Below are 24,606 nucleotides of genomic sequence, written 5' to 3' on the forward strand. Positions count from 1 at the left end.
GAATTTCCAATAAATTGAAAATCATATTTAGTCTTTTGTGTCCAGTTGCTTTTACTTAACATAATGCTTCTGAGATATTCATGTTGTTGCATGTATCATTAGTTTGTTCCTTTTTTATTGTTTAATTGTATTGCCTTGTATGGTTATACCATAGTTTGTTTATTCTTTGACTAGTTGATGGACCTTTCCGTTATTTTTTTTTATTATTTTAAATAAAGCTGCTACGAACATGTGTATACAAAAAAAAATATTGAGAAAACTGAGGCTTAGACATTAGTTATCTAGCCCAAAATCACTCCACAGCCATGCTGGAATCTAAGTCAAGCCTATAGATTTAAAGTACTATTCTGAATGACCATCCTGACTCATGGTAAGCACTCATTCACTGTATAGTCCCTTTCTCTTTCTCTCTCACTGTCATTAAGAATCTGACCTTTTTTTCCCTCAGTAATTATACCTTTTTTAATTTTTTAGTGGTGGCTGCAGGGTTTACAATATATATCTTTAATGTATCATAAGATACCTTTAAATAGTATTATGCTGTTTCATGTATAGTATAAGAACTTAATAAGAGTAGTAAAGATGTGATCTTTTGCCTTTGGGGCAAGAAGATGCTAACTCAGACCATCTGAGGAGGGCTGGTTTATCCTGCGGGCTCAGGTAAGTGCCTTATAGAGAGGGAACATACAGATTGTCCATGCTCTAGGACTGTGAGATTCCATGATTTCCAAGTACAACACTGGACAAAACCCACTAAGGCTAGGCCCAGGCCACCTTATACCAGAGCAGGCAGAGAAGGAATTGCAAGGGACCAGCTTGCCTTCTTCCTCAGTTGTTCCCATTTTTTCTTGGCTCCAACCACTCCAGAACATGGACTCCTTAGTGGCACATCGCAGAGCTATAACATACTCTGTAAAGGCCTGCAGTCCTGTGAGGTTGTAGGTTTCATCTCTATCAATATCTTCTTTGGTGAAGTTGACTTCCATCTAAAAGACAAAGATGACTCTGAGCTGGATGAGAGATCACCTGTTATCTTTCCATTTTTCTTCTTCACGCCCCAACTCTCTCTTACATTTTTGGAACTTGAAGCATTGTATCTCAGGTTTCAAAAAATATCATTTTCATAGATAAACCTCACACATGCCTGGGGATCACTTGCACCTAAACAGATGTGAGTCACCCCATGAACCACCACCCTCCCCATTTCCTGTCTCTAAGCTTGTAAGGCAGAGATTCATGCCCACACACCCACCCCCCACCCCATCCTGGCTGATGTGAGTGTGCAGAGTCTTGTTCTGGAAAATACAAGGTGGAGTCATGGGACTGAGGGCAACCTGGGCCTCAGTGTAAATACTGCAGGTGACTCCAATACCTAGATATAAAGCCTCATAGAACAGTAACTAACAGAGACCTCAGTGGCATTAAGTTCAATCTCATGTAATGGACAAGAGCCCAAAAGTTAAGTGACTGTGGACTACTTCAGTGTTTGTTATAGGCATAACTGGAATCAGAATACAGCATTCCTAACTCCTACATACTTCCCCTTTACCCAAATCTTCCATTGCAAACTATTGGTCTTTAGGTAACCAGTAGGGCTGCTAAGGATCTCAGCAGCCTGGATGCATAAATTCATTTTGACATTCTGTGGGGGAAGTGGAGGGGGAGAGGTAAATAAATCACTTCTCCTTTCTAGACTTCAGTTTCCTCATTAGTAAAATGAGCACACTGCTTTATATAATCTCTAAAGTCCCTTTTGGACCCAACTCTCCAAGAGACACTAAAAATTCAGCTATTTATTTTTGAGCATGGTCACTGTTGTTGCAAGATGAACTTTTAGCTGTTGGTTTATATGAACTTACATTGAGTCGATTAATAAACTGCACTAATAGGCATGTCTATTTTGTGAATATGCACACTAGTCCCATAAAACCCTGTGAGAGAAGAAAGTATATATAACAGCTGTGAAAATAACTAAATAACTATAGGTCTTGGGCCTAAAGGAAATTGAACAAAATGAGAATATATGTATGTGGCAAAAACCTGAGCATCTCAGCGGCAGATGGAAACTTCTAAACTCTGAATCTAGGAAGATGGTGTTGGGAAAAGGATGTAGGAACCAGAGGCAAGGGCAGTTTCACTGTTGAATCCAAAGTTCCCTGAGCGCCCACCTCTAACAGCCCCTGGAGATGTTGTAATGGCAGAATAGGGTCACTGGGACAATCCCACATCTCAGAGAAAGTAGCCTTCCCCAACTTAGCTTAGTTATGGGGCTCATTTGGGGTGATATTAAGACCTTTATAAGACAGACAACCGCATGGTATCTTCCATACACAAATCAAAATAAAACTATATTAATCCACAAAGAAGTCTAATAAAGTTTTGTTGTCCTTTTAAGCTCTTTTAAATATGTAATATTCTTTTATAACAATCTTTCAAAATTTTCTTCCTGCTTTGCGAGTACCCTCAAGCACATACTTGGTCTACAAGCTGGGGCTCTTCACATTCATGTTCAGTAAGCTTTGCCTAATGTAGCTAGCCAAGCATGTTCTTTACAGCCCTTTCCCATAGGTGGGAAAAAAGCTGCTCAGCCTTTCAAACTACGTATCTGCCTGAAAGGCTTCTTTCAGTTTGGCTTTTTGTCCAGGCAAGTACCTGTGGCCCTCATACAGTCCAGGACCAACTGATCCTCCATATATAGACTCAACTAAGATTTCCCCAGCTCAACACAAAGGACTCCTAACAAAACACTAATTAACTTCATCGGGTTTATTTCTAACAACCTATACTTTGTGCCAAATCCTAGCTCGCCCAAAGTGTTTATGTTTTAAGAGATGAGTCAGAACTGTTGGTGCAAAGCCTAAATCAAACTTTTAAAACCTTCTTGATATTCTTTGGCAGAGTTCTCACATAGCTCTATTTTTAAAGGCAGAAACTCCTTAGACTAGGCAACAGGAAGATGGTCTGGAGGTTGCTAAAATATGGTCAAATGAATGGCAACTTAGAGTCAGAAAACTTGGGCTCAGGTTTGCAACTTACAAACCCTGGGATCTTAGACAGGTGATTTAAGCTCTGTACACCACGATTTCCTAATATGTAAAAATAATAATAGTGATGCCTCATTTATAGATATATGCAAAGATTAAATAGTCTGGAGTGTAAGAAAGCACTTTGCAACACACACAGCATTATACAAACCTAAGTCCTGCTATATGGACATATTGGGATTTTTTTACAGTCTAATGCAGGGAGATAGGACTTTAAATGACTGTGTTGAGTGTTAAGTGTGGTGATGGAGGAGGAGCACCTAGTTCAGGTGCTCAGAAGGAAATATGTCAGAACTGAGTTCTAAGACATGAACAGGTTTAACGAAGTTTGGCGAGGGAGTAGAGGTACAAAAGCAAAGACACAGAGTAGTGAAACAACATGACACAAGGGAAAGTAGCAATCCAGAACTAGTTAGTAGAGAACCAAGGGCAGGATGAAAAATGAGGTTGGAGGGGTTGATAGGGTTCAAGTGTTGGAGGATTAAGGATTTGGACCTTTTTCCATAGAAAAATTGGGTTGGTATAATTGAGTTTAAAAATTATTGTGTTTGAATGCTCAAAGGAGGGAGATGCTGACAGCACATTCCACTTTCCTTCTCACTTCCTTCAGCAGAGCAGGAGAAATGACCTCTTAGCTCAAGGACTGGAAGGAATAAAGCAAAGATGAGGGCAGATGCAAGTGAGTTTCTCAAAGAGGTGGGTACAGGATGCTGAAATCTGGGGTAATTTACACGTGCTTCCCTCACTTAGTGTTCTACATGGCTTGCTCATTTTCCAGAGGAACAGAAATCCTGGTTTTTCTTATTGAATCCTATCTCAGTGGCCGGAAGACTCTGGGCTCAGACAAACAGGGTAAATCAAGGATCGCTAGACAGTACCAATTCCTAGCAATTCCTCAGGTTTACTTAGACCATAACTGGTGATGTGAAGGAAGATGGACTTATGTTGTACCAGGAACTTCCTTGCTTAGGTATTCTGTTCTGGGTTCCAGAAACTACAAATTAATTAGTCTTGTGGTACATGCAGGCAGGTACTAGGAGAATGGTTCCAGAGCTGGCTTAGAAAAGAAGCTGAGAGGAAGAGTGGACATCATTATTTCTCTTATCTTAAACATGTAATAAGTGAAACTTTACCAATTTTCTTTTCTGAAAGAGCTCTAGACTAGGAGAGAATGCAATAAAGTATCTATGAATTTCAGCAAAGTCTAGTAATAGTGTCATGGTCAAGACAGTAAGAGTAGGCTGAATGATTATGACAGTAATTATGCATATTCACAGAAACATAAGTAAATGACCACACTCAGAGAAAAAAAGGTTGATATCTCTGAATAGTCTCTAATGGTTTACCACAGGGCTCTGACATAGTCACTATTTTTATTAATGATTTGATAAAGGTATACAAGTTAAGAGTTATAAAATCTGAGGATACTGAAAAGTCAGAAAGTTAAAAGTTAACTGTAAGTTTTGGTGGTAAAATAAAGATTCTAAATTGGCTGAAATGCTGATAATGCCTCCACTTATCTTAAAAACCAATAAACTTTAAGACAGTGGACATGTGTTTTACTAGAAAATCTTGTGTATGGGGAAAAAATGTTAAAGGTTTAACTGATTTAATTGGCTAGGATCTGATTAAGAGTCAACAATATGTAGTGTTTACAGGGGCACTTGGGTGGCTCAGTCGGTTAAGCTTCCGACTTTGGCTCAGGTCATGATCTCACGGTTCATGCATTCAGGTCCCACATCAGGCTCTGTGCTGTCAGGTCAGGGCTTAGAGCCTGCTTTGGATTCTGTGTCTCCCTCTCTCTCTGTCCCTCCCTCACCCTCTCTCTCTTTCTCTCTCTCTCAAAAATAAATAAACATTAAAAATATATATATAGTAGTTACCAAAAAAAGGTTGATATCTCTCTCTCTCTCTCTCTCAAAAATAAATAAACATTAAAAAAATATATATAGTAGTTACCAAAAAAAGGTTGATATAATTTCAGGTTGCATTGATGGAAATAGAAGAATATACTCTGAACTTTGAAGTAAGAAAGGATTGTTGAAAATTGTTAAAAATGTTAAAAATTAAGAAGTTATGCTCCTCCAAAGTCACCATTAAGACAGTGAAATGGCAAACCACATAGTGATAAATGTCTGTAACACACATAGATTAAAAAAAACTCATAAATAAAATGTATAAGAAACTCCTACAAGTCAATTTAAAACTCAGACCACCCATTAGAAAAAATGAGCAAAAGGCTTAAATCAACATTTCACAAAGAACTCCAAATAGCCAAAAAACACATAAAAAGGTATACAACCTCATTAAAAGTCAGGTAAATGCAAATTAAATTAATTAATGCAATTAATGCAATAAATTAATGCAATTAAAAGTCAGGTAAATGCAAATCAATTAGTACATAATGGAATACTATAAAACAATTAAAATGTATAAACTCCAGCATTACATAACATAGATGAATCTTAAGAGTACAATACTGAAGGAAGTCAAATATTTTTTAAAAAATACAAAATGTACGGATTTCTATTACATAATGTGTCAAACTGTGTTGTTCAGAGATGCAGGTTTAAACGGTAAACCCATAATAAAACCCAAAGAAGCATTTACCATGAAAATCAAGATAACAGCTCTAAGGCAGTGTCGGGGTTGTCATCGGAAAGGATAAGCAGGGGACTTTGGCATGCTTTTTTTGACCTCACTGGTTTTAACATGAGTGCTAACTTAATAATAATTTATTAAATACAACAGCTATGATTTGTTCATTTTTCCAAATACAAGTTATATATCACAATTTCATAAAGAGTTGGAAAAATAAAAAAGGAAATGGACAAGCCACAGAATCTCAGCCATTGACATAGCTATACACAAACCAGAGTGGAATTCAAAAGTAAACTTCTCACTCTTTAATATGTCCCTGTGCTTTGAATGCAAGATGCCTATAGTGAAATACTTGTCCAATCCAAAAGGCCCTAATGGGAAACTAGGAAGAAAAGTACTCATTATTATCTGTCTTCTATTTTTAAGGTAGAAAATTGAAAAAAAATGATTCCCAGTAAAAAAAAAAAAAAAAAAAAAAAAAAAAAGTTATCAATAATTCTTTTCTTTGGGCCCTCTAATAGAAACATTGTAATAGGATACTTACCCAGTAGGCACTATTTACTGTTTTGAATCGAAGTGTGTATTTTAAAGTAGATGAAACAGGAGCCAACACAGGCCGTATCCATTTTATTTGAACCATTCGTTTGACGCCCAAAACTGGTTTCACACTGAAAATCTCAGGTGGTTCAATTTTCGCTGAAAATAAAAATCCTAAATTTCTCATATTTGCAAAAAGATCAGAAGATGTTAATAGCATCCACCTAAAACTGGAAAAAAGCAAAGTAGAGGGGTACCTGGGTGGTTCAGTCGGTTAAACGTCCGACTTTGGCTCAGGTCATTATCTTGTGGTTCGCAGGTTTGAGAACCTGCATCAGACTGTGCTGACAGCTCAGAGCCTGGAGCCTGCTTCAGATTTTGTGTCCCCCCCCCCACCCCCCCCGCCCTCTCTCTCTGTGCTCTTCCCTAACTCGCACTCTTTCTCTCTCTCAAAAATAAATAATAAAAAATAAAAAAATAAAAAAAAAGAAAAGTAGAAACGAAATGGTAGGGCTTATTTTGTAATCTGCTATATGCAGATGGCATTAGGAAGGCAGTGCAAAAGGAATGCTGCCATCCCCACTTCTCCCACCTCCTCACCCCCACCAAAAAAAGGGATGGCCTCTGAGGAGAGGATAGATTCCTATGATTTTTCTGCAAATATACATTTTACTAAATGGGTCAGATCTTACACCAAGAAGAAAGGAGGTAAAACAACCAGAAAATGGGCCGTTTACCTTATCTACTCTACACTCCTCTCAACCCAGAAGTGTCCAGTAGAAAGCATCTTTCATTTTCCTTGAATACTACAAACATTCTCATCCTAAGTCTCTCTCTCTGAAGATATGCAATTTTTTTTCTGGTTTTAAAAGTAGTATATGCTCATTCTAAAAAAATCTTTTTAATATAGAAAAATACAAAGAAAAAGTTTAAATCATCCATAATGCCATCAACCTCAGAGATAGCCATTATAACTTTCTGGTGTATTTCCAGGCTTTTTTCTATGTAAGCATTTGTGTATTTTTAAGCAAATTTTCTATTATGCTAAATAAAACTTTCATCTTTTTAAATCACACTGTGCAATCAGCGTATACCCACTTGCATTAAAAATTCTTCTAAACAATGACTTCAATAAGGTTGCAGGATATAAAATTAATATACAGAAATCTGTTGCATTTCTATACACGAGTAATGAAGGAGGAGATACACTTGCATCAATAAGAATAAAATGCCTAGGAATAAATTTAAACAAGGACATGAAAGACCTGTACTCTGAAAACTATAAGACATTAGTAAAAGAAATTGAGACAACACAAACAAATGAAAATATATATACCATGCTCATGGATTGGAAGAATTAACAATTAAAAAAAATTTTTTTATGTTTATTTATTTTTGACAGGGAGAGAGAGAGACAGAGCATGAGTGGGAGAGGGGCAGAGGCAGAGGGAGACACAGAATCTGAAACAGGCTCCAGGCTCTAGGCTCTGAGCTGTCAGCACAGAGCCTGACACGGGGCTTGAACTCACAGACCATGAGATTATGACCTGAGCTGAAGTCGGATGCTAAACCGAACCACCCAGGCGCCCCAAGAACTAAAAATTTTTAAATGTCTACACCACCCAAAGCAATTTACAGATTCCAGAATTAAAAAGATAATAATACTAAAATGTGTATGGAACCACAAAAGACCCCAAATAATGAAAGTAATCTTGAGAAACAAAAATAAAGCTGAAGGTATCACAATCCAAGATTTCAAGGTGTGCTGACATAAAAACAGACACAAAGATCAGTGGAACAGGACTGAGAGTCCAGAAATAAGCATAAACTTATATCATCAATTAATATAAGGCAAAGGAGGCAAGAATATACAATGGGGATAAAAGAGTCTCTTCAATAAATGGTGTTGAGAAAACTTGACAGTTTTATGTAAAAGAATGAAAATGAACCACTTTCTCAAACCATGTACAAAAATAAGCTCAAAATGTATTAAAAACTTAAATGTGAGGCCTGAAACCATAAAAATCCTAAAGAAAATATAGTCAGCAATCTCTTTGACATCAGCCTTAGAAACATTTTTTTGGATAGGTCTCCTCAGGCAAGTAAAACAAAAGCAAAAATACACTATTGGGACCTCATCAAAATAAAAAGCTTTTGCACAGTGAAGGAAATCATCAGCAAAATGAAAAGGAAATTTACTGAATGGGAGAAGGTATTTGCAAGTGATATATTCAATAAGGGGTTAAAATCCAAAATATATAAAGAACTCATACAATTCAACACCAAGAAAATCACAGTCTGAATTTTAAAATGGACGGAGGACCTGAATAGACATTTTCCAAAGACAAATAGATAGCTAAGAGGTACATGTAGAGATGCTCAACATCACTAATAATCAGAGAAAACCACAATGAGATATTACCTCATACCAAGCACAATGGCTAGTAACAAAAAGACAACAAAAAAAGCACGGGTAAAGATGTGGAGAATAAGGAACTCTTATGCATACTCATAACCCTTGGTATATTCATGACACATATGAACTATATCCTTAAGCTTTGAGTCTACTTTTGTGTCTGTATCTCTTTCAAGAAAAAAAAGGGGGTATCTTTTAATAAAAGAGTATATAAGAATAAAAAATAATACTTACTTATAGCATCTAAGCTCCAATGTGTTATATCAGATTTAATTATACCATCTGCATTTTGAGCTTCCACTTGAATGGTGTAATTATCTGGGTTTGTTATTGTTGGAGGAAGAAAGGAACAAGAAGTATGATTTCCTCTTGTAGAATTATCATTTGGACAAATATCACTTTTATATCCATAAGAGCTTTGAAGGAAAAAGCAATTCAACATGAGTTTAGTACAGCAGTTTGGAAACAAAGCCATACTTAATATATTAAGCATGTATTTGTTAGTTTTACTTGGGGTTTCTCTTGAAGACTATATCGTTTAGAATAGAGTGCCCCTCTCCAAATGCCTTCCTCATCACTTCCAAGGAGAGTTCCAAGTTACCCGCTTCTTGTCTGAGATGTTATGAGACATGGAGACTTGCTTGAAACTCTTTACATCCATCAAAAACTATACTTGTATTTCCTATTGGTAAGAAATACTGAATAGGCCCTTGAAAACCCCAAATTCTAGTCTTGGGAAGTTATTCTAAAAAGAAAATTAAAATCAAAGAGGATTTATTAAATAAAGTATGGTGGATACATAAGTAGAATTTTAAATAGTTTTTAATATATCTATAGTTATTGATATGGAAAGATGGCCATACTCTATTGGTGGTAAAAAAAATATGCATATTATATGCAGAATAATCAAATTTATATAAACTTACATATTTATATAACTGTTCTCACAGATGTCTGGAAAGGTGCTCAGCAAAATGTAAAGCTGTTACCTTTGGTGATGAAATTTCAAGCGATTTTTTTTTTTTTACGTTCTTTACATTTTTCAAATTGAATTTTCTACCATTGGCATACACTATTTTCAGAAAACCCATGAAAATTATTTTCCTGATAGAGAGATATCTATATATCCCAGATAGATAACTTAAATCCTATCAAACTATAACTTAATGAAGACAAGTACAAAGACTGATAGGAATCAGATGGGTAGGTATAGATATAGTCCCACAGCTCTAGGGATTATGTAGGAGTTGAAGTTGGCAGAAAACAGAAAAACCCCCACCATACACGGTCCCAGTGTTGGCTGGCGCTGGGAGCAAAGGAGCTTAGATGTATAGAATCGTGGAATTTTGAAAATAGAAAGGACTTTAAAGTTTTTCTATAGTTGTACAGTGCAAAAAAAATGGCCTCCAGAATAATGTTGAGTCATGGTTACATCACAAACTCTGGAAAAAGATCAGGTTTGAATTCTGTGCCTTGGGCAAGTTTCCTAGCCTCTCCTTGCCTGAGTTTTCCCATCTAAAATGAGAATAGTAATATACCTATAGTATAGCACTGTTATGAGGATGAAATGAGCTAATATGCATTAAGTGCTTTTAAAAGTTCAGCCACTTATTCTAAAGATGAGATGTTACTATCATTGTTACTAGTACTATCACTGTAGTTGAATATTTTGCATTTATTCATGCTGTAACCTTGGAGACATATCCTTTTCTTCCCTTTCCTGCATCTTTAGAGCTCCTTCACATCTCAGTTCAAAAGTCACTACCTCCATAAAGGCATCCAACTCCTTATTCTTCTCCAGGGAAAAATCTATTCCTATCATTCCTGAGCATCAGTAAGGTTTTTTTCTTCATACCATTGACCCACCATCGTCTGCTCTCAGAGTTGATCACCCACAAGAAACCTTCCCATTCTACCCGGAAAAAAGATTTTTGGTGATAAACTTACAAAGGTACAAGCTAGTATGGGAGTCCTGGAGAGCCCAGCAGACCTGAGACCATGGACAGAGACTGTACACAGGCCTAAGGACACCCAGGCATTTCCTCTTTCTACATGACCAGCTCATGAACATAATGACAATCCATAGGGAGTGATAGAAGGGGTTGGGAGGAGTGACTCCTTATAACAAAAAAATAGGAGTACACTTATTGAGGTTTCCAGATTTTCATTATACTGATACTTTCTATTCAACACTGGACCTAGAACTACAGTCTAGGAGAATATAAGTCATTTGTACCATGGATTATTGGGTCTTTATCATTCTTATTTTCAGAAGCAGGGCTCAGCAAACTAGGCCTACAGGCCCAATACAGCCCGCCACCTATTCTTGATTGGCCCAAAGGCTAAGAACAGGTTTGACATTGTTAAATGGTTGGGGAAAATATATAAAAACAAAAATACTTTGTGGCATGTGAAAAGTATATGAAATTCAAATTTCAGGATCCGTAAATAAGGTTTAATTGGACAACAGTGAGGTCCATTGGTTTACATATTGTCTATGGCAACTTACCTGCTACAGAAATAGTGTTAAATAGTTTGACAGAGATCCACCTCCCTCTAAGCCTAAAATATCTACTATCTGTCCCTTTATAGAAAAAGTTTGCTGACCTCTGTGTTAAATCATCTCTCTGATATACTCATTGATATATGAGTACTGCAAGGAATAGTGCTTGCTTTTTTCAATTTCTTCTACTGTAAAGCATAAAGTGGATTTCCCCTACAACACTAGTTACCAATTTCCAAGGAGTGGGGAAAAAAGAGTATAAATGAGATCTTGTATTTAAAAACAAAACAAAACAAAATAAAACAAAAACTTGGAAGTATAGACTCTTTTTGGAATGGAAAAGATAATCTTTCAATATTTCCCAGTGTGGGCATCCTTATTCTTAGGGGAACATGAAGTCCATAAAGGGTTTCATGAACTATTTTCAAAATTTCAAAAAAGAACCCCTGCATAAACTTGCTAAAACATCTAGCTTTTGGCTAGAATAATAATAAAAATTTTGTAATTTTTATTCTAATAGGATTAGGATAAAAAGGGATGCTTGAGGTAGTAAGAAATTGGGGAAGCACTGTCCTGGTGGAATACTGTTTAACAGGGGTCACATAGCAAATTAGTGTAAATCTCCCTCTTAGTTCTGGGTTTATGACCCTACTTACTAACATTGCATCCATGAAAAAGGAACAGTTTTAGGACACATTCTGGAAAGAGGAAGAACATAGCTGAATATAGTAAATAAGCAGATTTTTCCACTCTGCTTATAACTGGTGACTGCTCTGAGCCAATCCAGTGCCTCTGAGAAGAGGTCATCATGTGGCTATAGCTCCCCTCCCTCCATAGTTGCAGCTCCTGTCAGTATGGCTGCAAGCAGCCAAGGTGTCATCCCAGCCATTGGAGGCTACGGGAGTCACCCAGAAGTTATAATGAGGAGAACATTTCACTTCAGAAGTGACTTGAATCATGAGTGAACCAGTAGCCTCTGCCTCCTACCCTTACTCCCACTGATAGCACACAAGCTCCGGTACTTACTAAGTTCTCTTTACTTTGTACCATGTATAACTGGCTTCTTTCTCTGGACTCCAGGTGCAAGTAAAATTCTCCTCATAGTAGAAGACACAGGAAATGTTCTCAGGTTTAGCTGGCAAAACTAAACAAACACATATATGCATACATACATACACGCAATCATTTCATGAAACTAGGTGGATCAAAAACTAGACTGTTTTGGTTAGTTGATACATAATATAGATTCTCCTAATCAAGGCAAAGGAAAGAATCTAACTCCATCTCTTCAATTACTCCTTTATCTTAAAGAACTAGATTTATATTTTTTAAAAAGCACTTTTTACATTATTATTCAAAAGCAACATTTGAGAAGCAAAAATTGTATTAAGAAACCAGGCAAATATAAAGTGTTAGTGAAATGCTAAGTAAAGCATCAAATGATGGAACCAGTCTGGGTAACTGGGAAATGGAAGATATGTGGAGAAGAGAAAAACACAAAATGTTCAACTATGCCACACTTCAACTTTATGTATGAATAGTTTTTCATCAGAAGATTACATTAATAGAGAAAATTTCTGAAATATTTTACATGTATTTCCATAGTTTATAAATTTTGCTCCCTGTAGTTTCTCACCCGATAACACCTATCCTTCCATAGAGAAAGAAGATACCATCTAGAATACAGATCTAGACCCTGAAAAGGTCCAGAGACAGAATCCATGGGTACATGAACTTAAATGGGAAAAAGTTTTTATCTTGATTTTTTCACTAACCTTTTGTTGAAATTAAAAATTTTCTTCCCCCATGAATGTGGTCAACAACCTACTTGTGAATTTGTCACCATTAAAAGTCAGGGTATTTTCATTTATATTTCAGTTGTTGCAAATATCTTGAAATATCAAATACTATTGTTACTATTACTACACTAAAGTAATTATTAGGCCTTCCCATTTAATGTATTGATAAAGAAGGACAGGGGCACCTGGGTGGCTCAGTCAGTTAAATGTCCAACTTCAGGTCAGGTTATGATCTCATAGTTTCTGAGTTCAAGCCCCACTTCAGACTCTGTGCTGAGAGCTCAGAGCCCTAAGCCTGCTTCAGATTCTGTGTTTCCTTCTCTCTGCCTCTCCCCCACTCATGCTCTGTCTCTCTCTAAAAAATAAACATTAAAAAAATTTAAGAAACACACATATTACTATCACAAATTTGTTTCCTTAATACTTTGATAACATCATTTCAGTATATTTGAGTTTCTTTGTAATCACATGTATATTATTTATACACTTAGAAATATTATTTTGAGAAGTGGTCCAGAGGTTTCACCAGAAGACCAAGGGGTTAATCATACACACTCATGCATGCACATATACACACCCATAATTAAGAACTAAAGGCAATTTTCAACTAAGGGCAATGTTCAGTTCTGAGATTCAAACTAAGTTCCTTCTGAGACTTTGGCAAAACCATAGTCTTAAGAAGCAGGCATTTTTGAGAAAGGAAGACAACTTATGTTACCTTTATGTATCAAAGTAAAGCTACAGTGCATCTAGAAAGGAAGTCTCTACCAGACAAGAAATGGGAAAAAGCCCATCACTTCTGGCAAGTAAAATATTGAAGGGGAATATGTGGGGAGATAATGGAAGTAAGGTAGAGCAAAGAGCTCAGAGGTCAGTGTTCTTGGTGGAACAGTACAAACACACAGATGGGTCTGTAAAACAGGTCAATGGGGCTGGTGACATACTTCATCAGACACAGCCTGGTGCAGGTCACAAGGCTTTAGTCTAAAAGAAGCCTCATGTTCCAGACTCAGCATCAACTCCAGCAAAATGCAGAACACTACACTGGCAGAGTGTGGGCTGAGGGTAGCTCTTTAGATAAGCTCCATACAGGCAAGTACAGCAGGCAGGAATCCAGAAATCCCTGGTGCCTCAGGTGGAGGGTGGGTATAGATGTGTGACACTGGTCCAGGCCTGGGATTCAGTGGAAGTTCTGTGCACAGGGGACTTCGGGACCACAGGAAAGCAAATAGAACATGAACTTCAGGAATAGGTGCAAGTATGATGTCCCAAAGTGTAGGCAAAGCCAGCTATCTTGCAGCAAATAGCAGACGATGCATGAGACCAAAGCAGAAAGTCCAGAGAAGACCAGAAGGCAACACAAAGGTTTGCTTACATGGATGCACAAGCCCTTGCCCACGGCTCTGCAGTCATATAAACCCTGCTCATATACCTAGATACCATCTTATAGAGGAGCAGGAGAAAGGTAGGAACTCTGAAACATGGGCATTTACCCCAGAGAGAGTGGATTAGCTAAAGGATTGTAAACCAGAAGGAACAGCCAATGTTAACAAATAAGAGTGCTACCCAGCCCCACCCCTTCCTCAACCCTGCCTGGCTTTCCAGGGGAGAAGGAACTTTTTAGAACTGATCAGATTGATCACAGACTATAAGGATATTATATTTTCTCTGTACACCTAACTAATACTGTATTTACTGTATTAGTGTTACCTAACTAATTCTGTATCTCTGTCAAAGGTATTACCTTCTAACAAAAAGGCAGTGGTAAAGGGTTCCAGAATGCAGGACATTCACTGTTCTGTTTAGGTTTAGGATTTTTGAATTTGTGTATATATTCATATATTTTTTCTATGAAATGAGCATTGCCCACATGGTAAAGTAGCCCCTAGGAATGATAAACAAGAATGAGGGAGAGCTAAGTGCCTACACATTGTGTCAATGCTTCCAGCTCTTTCTTGAGAAGCTGCCTTCCTCTGAATCCTGCATGTGAACCCAATCCCTGAAGCACCCATTAGTCAGCAGTGACATCAAAGATTTTCTATCTCGTGCTGCTGGGAAGATGGCAGTGTAGGAGTACCCTAAGCTCACCTCTTTCCATGGATAAAACTAGATAAAACACCTAGAAAAAGACCCAAAGATTTATAGAACAAACCCCACAACCAAAGGTGGAGAAGAGACCACATTGAAGAAGGTGGACATGCGATTTGAGACCTACAGGGACTGTGGCCATCAGACAGGAGCAAGCTGGAAGCGTGGCGAAAGGCAAGAAAAAGACAATCAAGTCAGGGACCCAAAACTGGAAGATGAACCCCCATATCATTTGGCTTTGAAAACAAGAGGAGCCTAATTTCATGAGTTTTTGCAAATAGTGGGAATTAAAGCCTAGAATTCTTAAAATAAAGTATTCAGCTCTGGGAGAGCTCTGCTGGCATTAGGAAGCTGAGTCCCCACCCTTGAAGATGCAATTTGACTAGCAGCCTGAGCAGATACAGTGTAGAACCAAAAGTTTGAAAAACACCGGGTGGCAAAGAGGAGGGAGAATGATTTACTCATTACAGAGCATGTTCTGAAGAGATAGGGATCTCAGAAAGACTCCTCCAGGAACAAAGGAGCTGGAAGACACCATTTCCCATCCCCACCCCCCAGCATAAACACATAGGCATATGTGGGAACCAGCTTTGCCCATACTTGCTACCTAACGTGCTACTGCCAACACCCCCCGGCCCCATCCTTCACTGGATCTGGCATTTCCAGTCACGCTTGCCTCAGTCTCAGCACCGCAGAGCCTCTCTCCCAGATGATCAGTGCAAATCTCACCAACATTGCAACTCTTGACCTGTGCCTTTTTAGAGCCTTGGTCTTGGTAGCAGCAGACTCTGCAGAAGTCTGAGATGCACTTTGTTAAAAGTGCAAGACCCACCCATGCACCATTTGTCCATTTACTTAGGCTAGCCAGTACTAACAGCAAAAGCTCCAGGTCTCAATTAGCAAGTAAACCAGCATTTACCTTGTATAAATGCAGGCCACACCTGCCAGGGACCAAGTACTTCCCACAGTAGGCAAAAAGAGCCACTACAGACAACTAAACTAAAGGAAAAGATACAAGAACGCAGCAAAGCACATACAACACACACAAGAGAAACTATCTGAAGTGACAGGCCCTGGGAAGCAGGGGATACTGCACTACAGGATACTTAAGGACTTCTTCTTTTTAAGTCCACTACCTTCAAGAGCAGAAGACATAGTTGACTTACCTAACACAGAGAAACATATACAGAGAATTGCAAAAAAAATCAGGAGACAGAGAAATATATCCCAAGCAAAGGAATAGGACCAAATCACAGCAAGAGACCTAAGCAAAACAGACATGAGTAATAAGCCTGACAGAGAATTTAAATTTAAAGTAAGGATCATAAAGATACTCACTGGACTGGGGAAAAGAGCAGAGGACATCAGTGAGACATTTGACGAAGAGATAAAAAAGAATCAGAGATGAAGGACACAATAAATAAATTAAAAATACACTTGATGGAATAAAGAGCAGGCTAAATGAAACAGAGGAACAAATTAATGACCTGGAAGACAAAGTAATGGAAAGTAACCAAGCTGAGCAAACGAGAGGAAAAAAAATCATACATATTGAGAATAGTCTTAGGGAACTCAGTGACTCCATTATATCTGATAACACAGACATTATGGCGATCCCAGAGAAAGAAGAGAGAAAAAAGGGGGCAAAAGCTTACTTGAAGAAATAATAGCTGAAAATATTCCTAACCTGGGGAAGGAAATATATATCCAGATACAGGAGTCAGAGACCCCCAAAAAATCAACCCAAGGAGGTCTACACAAAGACACATTCTAATTAAAATGGTAAAAATTAGTGATGAAGAAAAAAATCTTAAAAGCAGCAAGAGAAAAGAAGACAGTTACATACAAGGGAAACCCTATCAGGATATCAGCAGATTTTTCATCAGAAACTTTGCAGACCAGAAGAGCATGGCATTATATATTCAAAGTGCTGAAAGGGAAAAATTTGCAGCCAACAATACTCTATCCAGCAAGACTATCATTCAGAATATAAGGAGAGATAAAGAGTTTCAGTTTCAGACACAAAAACTAAGGCATTCATGACTACTAAACCAGCCCTGCAAGAAATATTAAGGGGGACTCTGTGAGTAGAAAGGAAAGACCATAAATGAGAGTGTGAAAAAGAGGTACATCTGTAAAAACCACTGAAAGGTTTTTTTCACAAAGGATTCACAAAATAAAAGGATGTAAAATATGATACCATATACCTAAAACATGGGGGAAAGGAATAAAAAATGGGTTCAAACTTAAGCAACCATCAACTTAATACAGACTGCTATATGCATTAGATGTTATGTACAAATCTATGATAACTATAAATTTAAAAAACAGTAATATATATGCCCAGAATAAAGAGGAAGGTATACAAGTATATCACCAAGAAAACCAGCAAACCACGAAAAAGAGCAAGAGACAAAAGGATCAGAGAAAAACCATAGAAACAACCACAAAACAAGTAACAAAATAGCAATAAATAACATACAGATCAATAATTGCTTTGAATGTAAATAGACTAAATGCTCCAATCAAAAGACACAGAGTGACAGAATGGATTAATAAAAACAAGATCCATCTATATGCTGCCTACTAGAGACTAATTTCAGACCTGAAGATATCTACAGACTGCAAGTGAGGGAATAGAGAAACATTTATCATGCAGATGGGTGTCAAAAGAAAGGTGGGGTAGCAATACTTATACCAGACAAAATAGACTTTATTTTTTTTTAATGTTTACTTCTTTTTGAGACAGAGAGAAACAGAGCATGAACGGGGGAGGGTCAGAGAGAGAGGGAGACACAGAATCTGAAGCAGGCTCCAGGCTCCAAGCTGTCAGCACAGAGCCTGATGTGGGGCTCGAACTCACAGACCATGAGATCATGACCTGAGCTGGAGTCAGAAGCTCAGTCGACTGAGCCACCCAGGCACCCCCAGACAAAATAGACTTTAAAACAAAGACTGTAACAAAGGACAAAGACGGACACTATATAATTACAAAGGGGACAATCCAATAAGAATATATAACAATCGTAAGTATTTATGCACTCAATATGGTAGCAACCAAATACATAAAACAGTTAACAACAAACATAAAGAAAATAATCAATAGTAGTACAGTAATAGTAAGGGACTTTAAAGTCCCATGTACATCAATAAAGAGATCATCTACACAGAAAATCAACAAGGGAACATCAGCTTTGAATGATACATTGGACCAGCTGAATCTGACAGATATATTCAGAACGCCCATCCTAAAACATCAGTACACACATTCTTTTCAAATGCACATGGAACATTCTCCAGACTAGATCCCATATTAGGTCACAAGGCAAGTCACAACAAATTCAAAAAGATCAAAGTCATAGCATGTATCTTTTCTGACCGCAACACTATAAAACTAAAAATCAACCACAGGAAAAAATCTGGAAAGACCACAAATGCATAGAGGTTAGATAACATGCTACTAAACAATGAATGCATCAAAAAGAAATCAAAGAAGAAATAAAATTTAGATGGAAACAAATGAAAATGAAAACAGAATAGTCTAAATCTCTGGGATTCAGCAAAATGGGTTCTAAGAGGAAAATTTATAGCAATATAGGCCTATATCAAGAAGCAAGAAAAGTCTCAAGTAAACAACCTAACCTTACATGTAAAGAAGTTAGAAAAAAACAACAAACAAAACTTAAAACCAGCAGAAGGAAGGAAATAATAAAGATTAGAGCAGAAATAAATTTTACATAAACTACAAAAAATAATAGAACAGATCAATGAGCAGGAGTTGGTTCTTTGAAAAAAATCAATAAAATTGATAAACCTCTAGGTCATCAAAAAAAAAAAAACTCACGAGAGAGAGAACTCAAACAAAATCAAAAATGAAAGAGGAGAAATAACAACCAACACTACAGAAATACAAACAACTGTAAGAGAATGTTACAAAAAATTATATGCCAAGAAACTGGACAACCTAGAAGAAATGGATAAATTACTAGAAACATATAACCTACCAAAACTGAAACAGGGAGAAATAGAAACTTTGAAGAGATCCATTACTAGAAAGGAACTTGAATCAGTAATCAAAACACTCCCAACAGAGGCGCCTGAGGTGACTCAGTGGAGTTAAGCATCCGACTCAATTTCAGCTCAGGTCATGAGGTCATGATTTCACGGTTCATACAATGGAGACTTGCATCAAGGTCAGGAAGCCTGCTTGAGATTCATATATTCTCTCTCTCTCTCTCTCTCTCTCTCTCTCTCTCTCTTCCCCCCCTTTCCTGCCCCCAACTCATGCTCTCTTTCTCTAAAATAATAAATAAAATAAAATAAAATAAAGTAAAATAAAATAGTTAATACCTATTCTTCTCAAACTATTCCAAAAAACAGAAGAGGAAGGAAACTTCCAAATTCATTCTATGAAGCCAGCATTACCCAGATACCAAAACCAGTTCAAGACTGCACCAAAAAAAAAGAGAAGTATAGGCCAATATCTCTGATGAACATAGATGCAAAAATCCTCAACAAAGTACCAGTAAACTGAACCCAATGATAAATTTTTAAAAAGTCATTCATCATGATACAGTGAGATTCCTGGATTGCAAAGGTGGTTCAATATTTGTAAATCAATCAATGTGATACATCAGATCATTAAGAGAAAGGATAAAAACCATATGATTATTTCAGTAGATGCAAAAAAGCATTTGACAAAATACAACACCCATTAATGATAGAAATCTTCAACAAAGTAGATCTAGAGGGAACATAGTTCAACTTAATAAAAGCCATATATGAAAAACCCACAGCTAACATCATACTCAAGGGGAAGAAATGAGAGCTTTCCCCTAACATCAGGAACAAGATAAGAATGACCACTCTAACCACTTCTATTCATCACAGTGCCAGAAGTCCTAGCCACAGCAATCAGACAACAAAAAGAAATAAAAGGCATCCATATTGGTAAGGAAGAAGTAAAACTTTCACTATTTGCAGATTACATCATACAGAAAACCCTCAAGACTCCACCAAAAAACTACTAGAATTGGTAGTAAACTCTTAGGATACAAAATCAACATATAAAATTTATTACATTTCTATATACTAAATAATGAACTAACAGATAAACAGAGTAAGAAAGCAACCCTATTAACCAGTGCTCAAAAAAATAATAAAGTACCTAATAATAAACTTAACCAAAGGGGTGAAAGACCTGAACTCTGAAAGCTACAAAACAATGATGAAAGAAATTGAAGATGACACAAAGAAGCAGAAAGATATTCAATACTTGTGGATCAAAGAACAAATATTGTTAAAATGTCTATAGCACCCAAAGCAATCTACACATTTAATGCAATCCCTATCAAAATACCAACAAATTTTTTCACAGAACTAGAACAAATAATCCTAGAATTTATATGGAACCACAAAAACAAACAAACAGCCAAAGCAATCTTGAACAAGAAAAGCAAAGCAGGAGGCATCACAATATCAGACTACAAGTTACATTACAAAGTTGCAGTAATCAAAACAGTATGGTACTGACACAAAAAAAGACATATAGATTAACAAAACAGAAAAGAAAACCCAGAAATAAACCCACAATTATATGGTCAATTATTCCTTGATGAAGCAGAAATGAATATCCAGTAGTAAAAAGACAGCCTCTTCAATAAATTGTGCTGGGAACACTGGACAGCAACATGCAAAAGAATGAAACTGGACCACCTTTCTTACACCATACACACACACACACAAAATTCAAAGTGGTTAGGGGCACCTGGGTGGCTCAGTCAGTTAAGCATCCAACCTTGATTTTGGCTCAGGTTCATCTCACAGTTCATAAGTTCTAACCCTGAGTCAGGCTCTGCACTGATAATGTGGAGCCTGCTTGGGATTCTCTCTCCTTTTCTTTCTGGTCCTCTCCTGCTTGTGCTTTCCCTCTTTCAAAATAAATAAATAAACTTTAAAAAATGGATTAAAGACCAGGGCGCCTGGGTGGCACAGTCATTTAAGCATCTGACTCTTGATCTCAGCTCAGGTCATGATCACACAGTTTGTGAATTTGAGCCCCACATCAGGCTCTGTACTGAAGGTGTGGAGCCTGCTTGGAATTCTGTCTCTCCTTCTATCTGCATCTCCCCAACTTGTGCTCGCTCACTCACGCTCTCTCTCTCTCTAAAAATAAGTAAATAAACTTTTAAAAAATGGATTAAAGACCTAAATGTGACACTTGAAATCATAAAAATCCTAGAAGAGAACACAGGCAGTAATTTCTTTGACATCAGCTGTAGCAACATTTTTCTAGATATATCTCCTGAAGGGAAATAAAAGCAAAAATAACTATGGGAACTGCATCAATATGCAGTAATTTCTTTGACATCAGATGTAGCAACATTTTTCTAGATATATCTCCTGAAGGGAAATAAAAGCAAAAATAACTATGGGAACTGCATCAATATGCAGTAATTTCTTTGACATCAGATGTAGCAACATTTTTCTAGATATATCTCCTGAAGGGAAATAAAAGCAAAAATAACTATGGGAACTGCATCAATATGCAGTAATTTCTTTGACATTAGATGTAGCAACATTTTTCTAGATATATCTCCTGAAGGGAAATAAAAGCAAAAATAACTATGGGAACTGCATCAAAAATAACTATGGGAACTTCCCAGTGAAGAAAACAATCAACAAAACTCAAGACAACCCACTGAATGGGAGAAGATATTTGCAAATGACATTTCTGATAAAGGGTTAGTACCCAAAATATATAAAGAACTTATAAAACTCAACAACCAAAACCCAAATAATTAAACTAAAAAACGGGCAGAAGACATGGACAGATATTTCTCCAAAGAAGACATCTAAATGGCCAACCAATACACAAAATGTTCCTCAACTTCACTCATCATCACACACATCAGAATGGCTACAAATCAACAGCACAAGAAACAACAGGTGCTGGGGAGGATGTAGAGAAAATGGAACCTTCTTACACCATTGGTGGGAATGCAAACTGGTGCAACCAGTGTGGAAAACAGTATGGAGGTTCTTCAAAAAGTTAAAAACAGAACTATACTACAATCCAGTAATCATACTACTTGGTATTTACCCAAAAAATATAAAAACACTAATTCAAAAGGACACATACATCCCTATGTTTATAGCAGCATTATTTACAATAGCCAAGATGTGAAAGCAGCCCAAATGTCCATCGATAGATGAATGAATAAAGAAGATAAATTTTATATATATATAAATATTCCACTATATATATAGATATATGTGTGTGTGTGTGTATATATATATATATATATATATATATATATATATACACAGATACAGATATAATGGGATAGATAATGGAATAATATTCAGCCATAAAAAACAATGAAATCTTACCATTTGCAACAATATGGATGGAGCTAGAGAGTATAATGTTAAGCAAAATAAATCAATCAGAGAAAGACAAATACCATATTATCTCATTCATATGTGGAATTTGAAGAACAAAACAAACAAGCAAAGGGAAAAGAGAGAGAGAGAGAGATACAAAGAAATAGACCCTTAGAGAACAAACTGATGATTACCAGAAGGGAGGTGAGGTGGGGGATGGGTGAAATAGGTGAAGAGAATTAAGGAGTTCATTTGTTTTGATGAATACCAGGTGATGTATGGAATTGTTGAATCACTATATTGTGCACCTGAAACTAATTTAACACTGTATGCTAATTACATTGGAATTAACATAAAACTTAATTTAGAAAAGATTTTCCATCTTTACTATTTTCATGCTGAAAACCATGACAAAGATGGTGATCTCCAAGTCCAAGTGCTTAAAAAGACCAGCATAACTAGACCTGAACCAACTGCTTCATGGTAAATGGAAATTAGAAGCTAGACCACTAACACATTCTTCAAAGAGCCCACGCAGCTTGAAAACTTCCATGGACAATTTCTTGGGTGAGCAATCAGAATACAAACAGATTCACAACTGTCAGTGGAAACAAGCAAAAGCCTACGAGGCAGTGAACCAAAGGTCATCCCATAATATCCCGAGAGGAACAACTTTCACACTGACCAATTCGCTCTGCCTCCGTGACTCAGAGATGATGGCAGGATACACGTGTGTGCATTTGTGTATACATGTGGGTCGGTCTTCAATTCTTTGGACAAGTTTGCTTGAAATATTCATTAAATATTAGCTTGCCCTTCACCCTCCATTTCACTTACACCCATTACACTCACTTTTAGCAGGATTTCAAAGTTGAGCCTTTGCTGGAGAACAAGGAAACAAGAAGTTTTTCTCTGTATCCCCAGGATATTCTTTGGTCTTGTGCTAGTCTCATTTTGGCTTCTTATAGTCATATTTTATTTTATTTCCTTCTCATTCTTACTTTGCCTTGCACTGGCTGAATCCAAAGCCAGCCACAAAAACTCATGTATGAATAAGTCCTTATGATTCAAAACCAACCATGTCAAAACTCAATATCTTTACTTTCCTGGTCGTCCTTGAATACCTCTCCTTCATTCCTTGAGAAGCTTTAATTAATATATATAAAAGGCATGGGTCAAAAAGGGAGTCAAACAGCTTGTTCCCATAAACAGAACCATTTGGTTCCCCAGGTATCAGGAAAGTAGAAAGTGCTTTTAAAAATGATTTTCCATTCCATGTGAGCATTTTAAAGGAGCTACTTTTGTCTTGTCCTTACTGCTTGAAATATGGCAAGAAGGCAATATTCTTATATAAATATTGGTATATGAGAAGAAAAAATCCTGTTCCTCCTACCCTCCTATGTTCTGCATCTGGGTTCTTATGAGACTAACAAAAGACAGATTAAAAGAGAAAACAGTTTATTAACATATGCAGTGCACATGATGCAGGATGTAAACCTCAGTGAAGAATAACTCAAAAAGGTGGTTAAATCTTGGGCTCACATAGTATCTTAAAAATACAATAAATTTGTGAAGAGACCAGACAAAGGAAAAGGAATTTAGGTTTTCAAGGGTAGCAAACTGCAGGAAGGTAAATATATGTGGGAAACTAATGGAGTAGCCTTCATTACTGCATTTGTTGATTCTCGTCTACCTCCACATCAAAATAATCCCAATGGCATATTTTGGAATGGAGTATTCTGATCCCCTACTCCAGTATTAGAGAAGAGATTTGTGATGAATAAAATATAAGTTCAGTAGTATCTGCAGTGTTCATCAATATCTCCCCTTCTTGGACTTATGGTAAGATTTTATTTTCTTGCTCCCTTGAAATTAGCCATGGCCACATGACTTGCTGTGGCCAATGACATGAGAGGAGCATTTAAGTTTTGGTATACAATTGTCCTTTCTCTCCTTCCTCTGTTCCTGCACACACTGAAAATCCACGTTGATATGACAGTGTCTTAGGATGGTAGAGCCTTCATCACCCTGGGATCCTACTTACCTCTGATGAACATACACAGTTTGCTGTTTTGAATACTAAGATTTGAGGCTTGTTTATTTTTGCAGCATAAACCAGTTTCCCTGACTAATGTAAAAAAATGGTCTGCTGTGAAAATCCAGGATTCTAAGACTTGGGGGTAGAATTCATTTTATCAGTAGTTTTTTCTCCTCTTTTCATATATCCTCATA

General features: G+C 37.0%; 1 protein-coding gene across 1 annotated transcript in view; it reads right to left on the reverse strand.

Annotated features, from left to right (window-relative positions):
- Positions 1-24,606, reverse strand: part of IL31RA (interleukin 31 receptor A) — a 60,743-nt gene that overhangs the window by 27,525 nt on the left and 8,612 nt on the right. Inside the window, exons 3-6 of the mRNA XM_019414375.2 lie at positions 12,128-12,245; positions 8,833-9,014; positions 6,190-6,341; positions 821-986 (exon numbers count right to left, since the gene is read on the reverse strand). Of these exons, the coding sequence (XP_019269920.2) occupies positions 821-986; positions 6,190-6,341; positions 8,833-9,014; positions 12,128-12,245 (618 nt within the window). The remainder of the gene's footprint in view (positions 1-820; positions 987-6,189; positions 6,342-8,832; positions 9,015-12,127; positions 12,246-24,606) is intronic.

Source organism: Panthera pardus, unplaced genomic scaffold, assembly GCF_024362965.1.
Source record: "Panthera pardus isolate Hobbes unplaced genomic scaffold, ASM2436296v1 HiC_scaffold_2, whole genome shotgun sequence".
Taxonomy (NCBI): domain Eukaryota; kingdom Metazoa; phylum Chordata; class Mammalia; order Carnivora; family Felidae; genus Panthera; species Panthera pardus.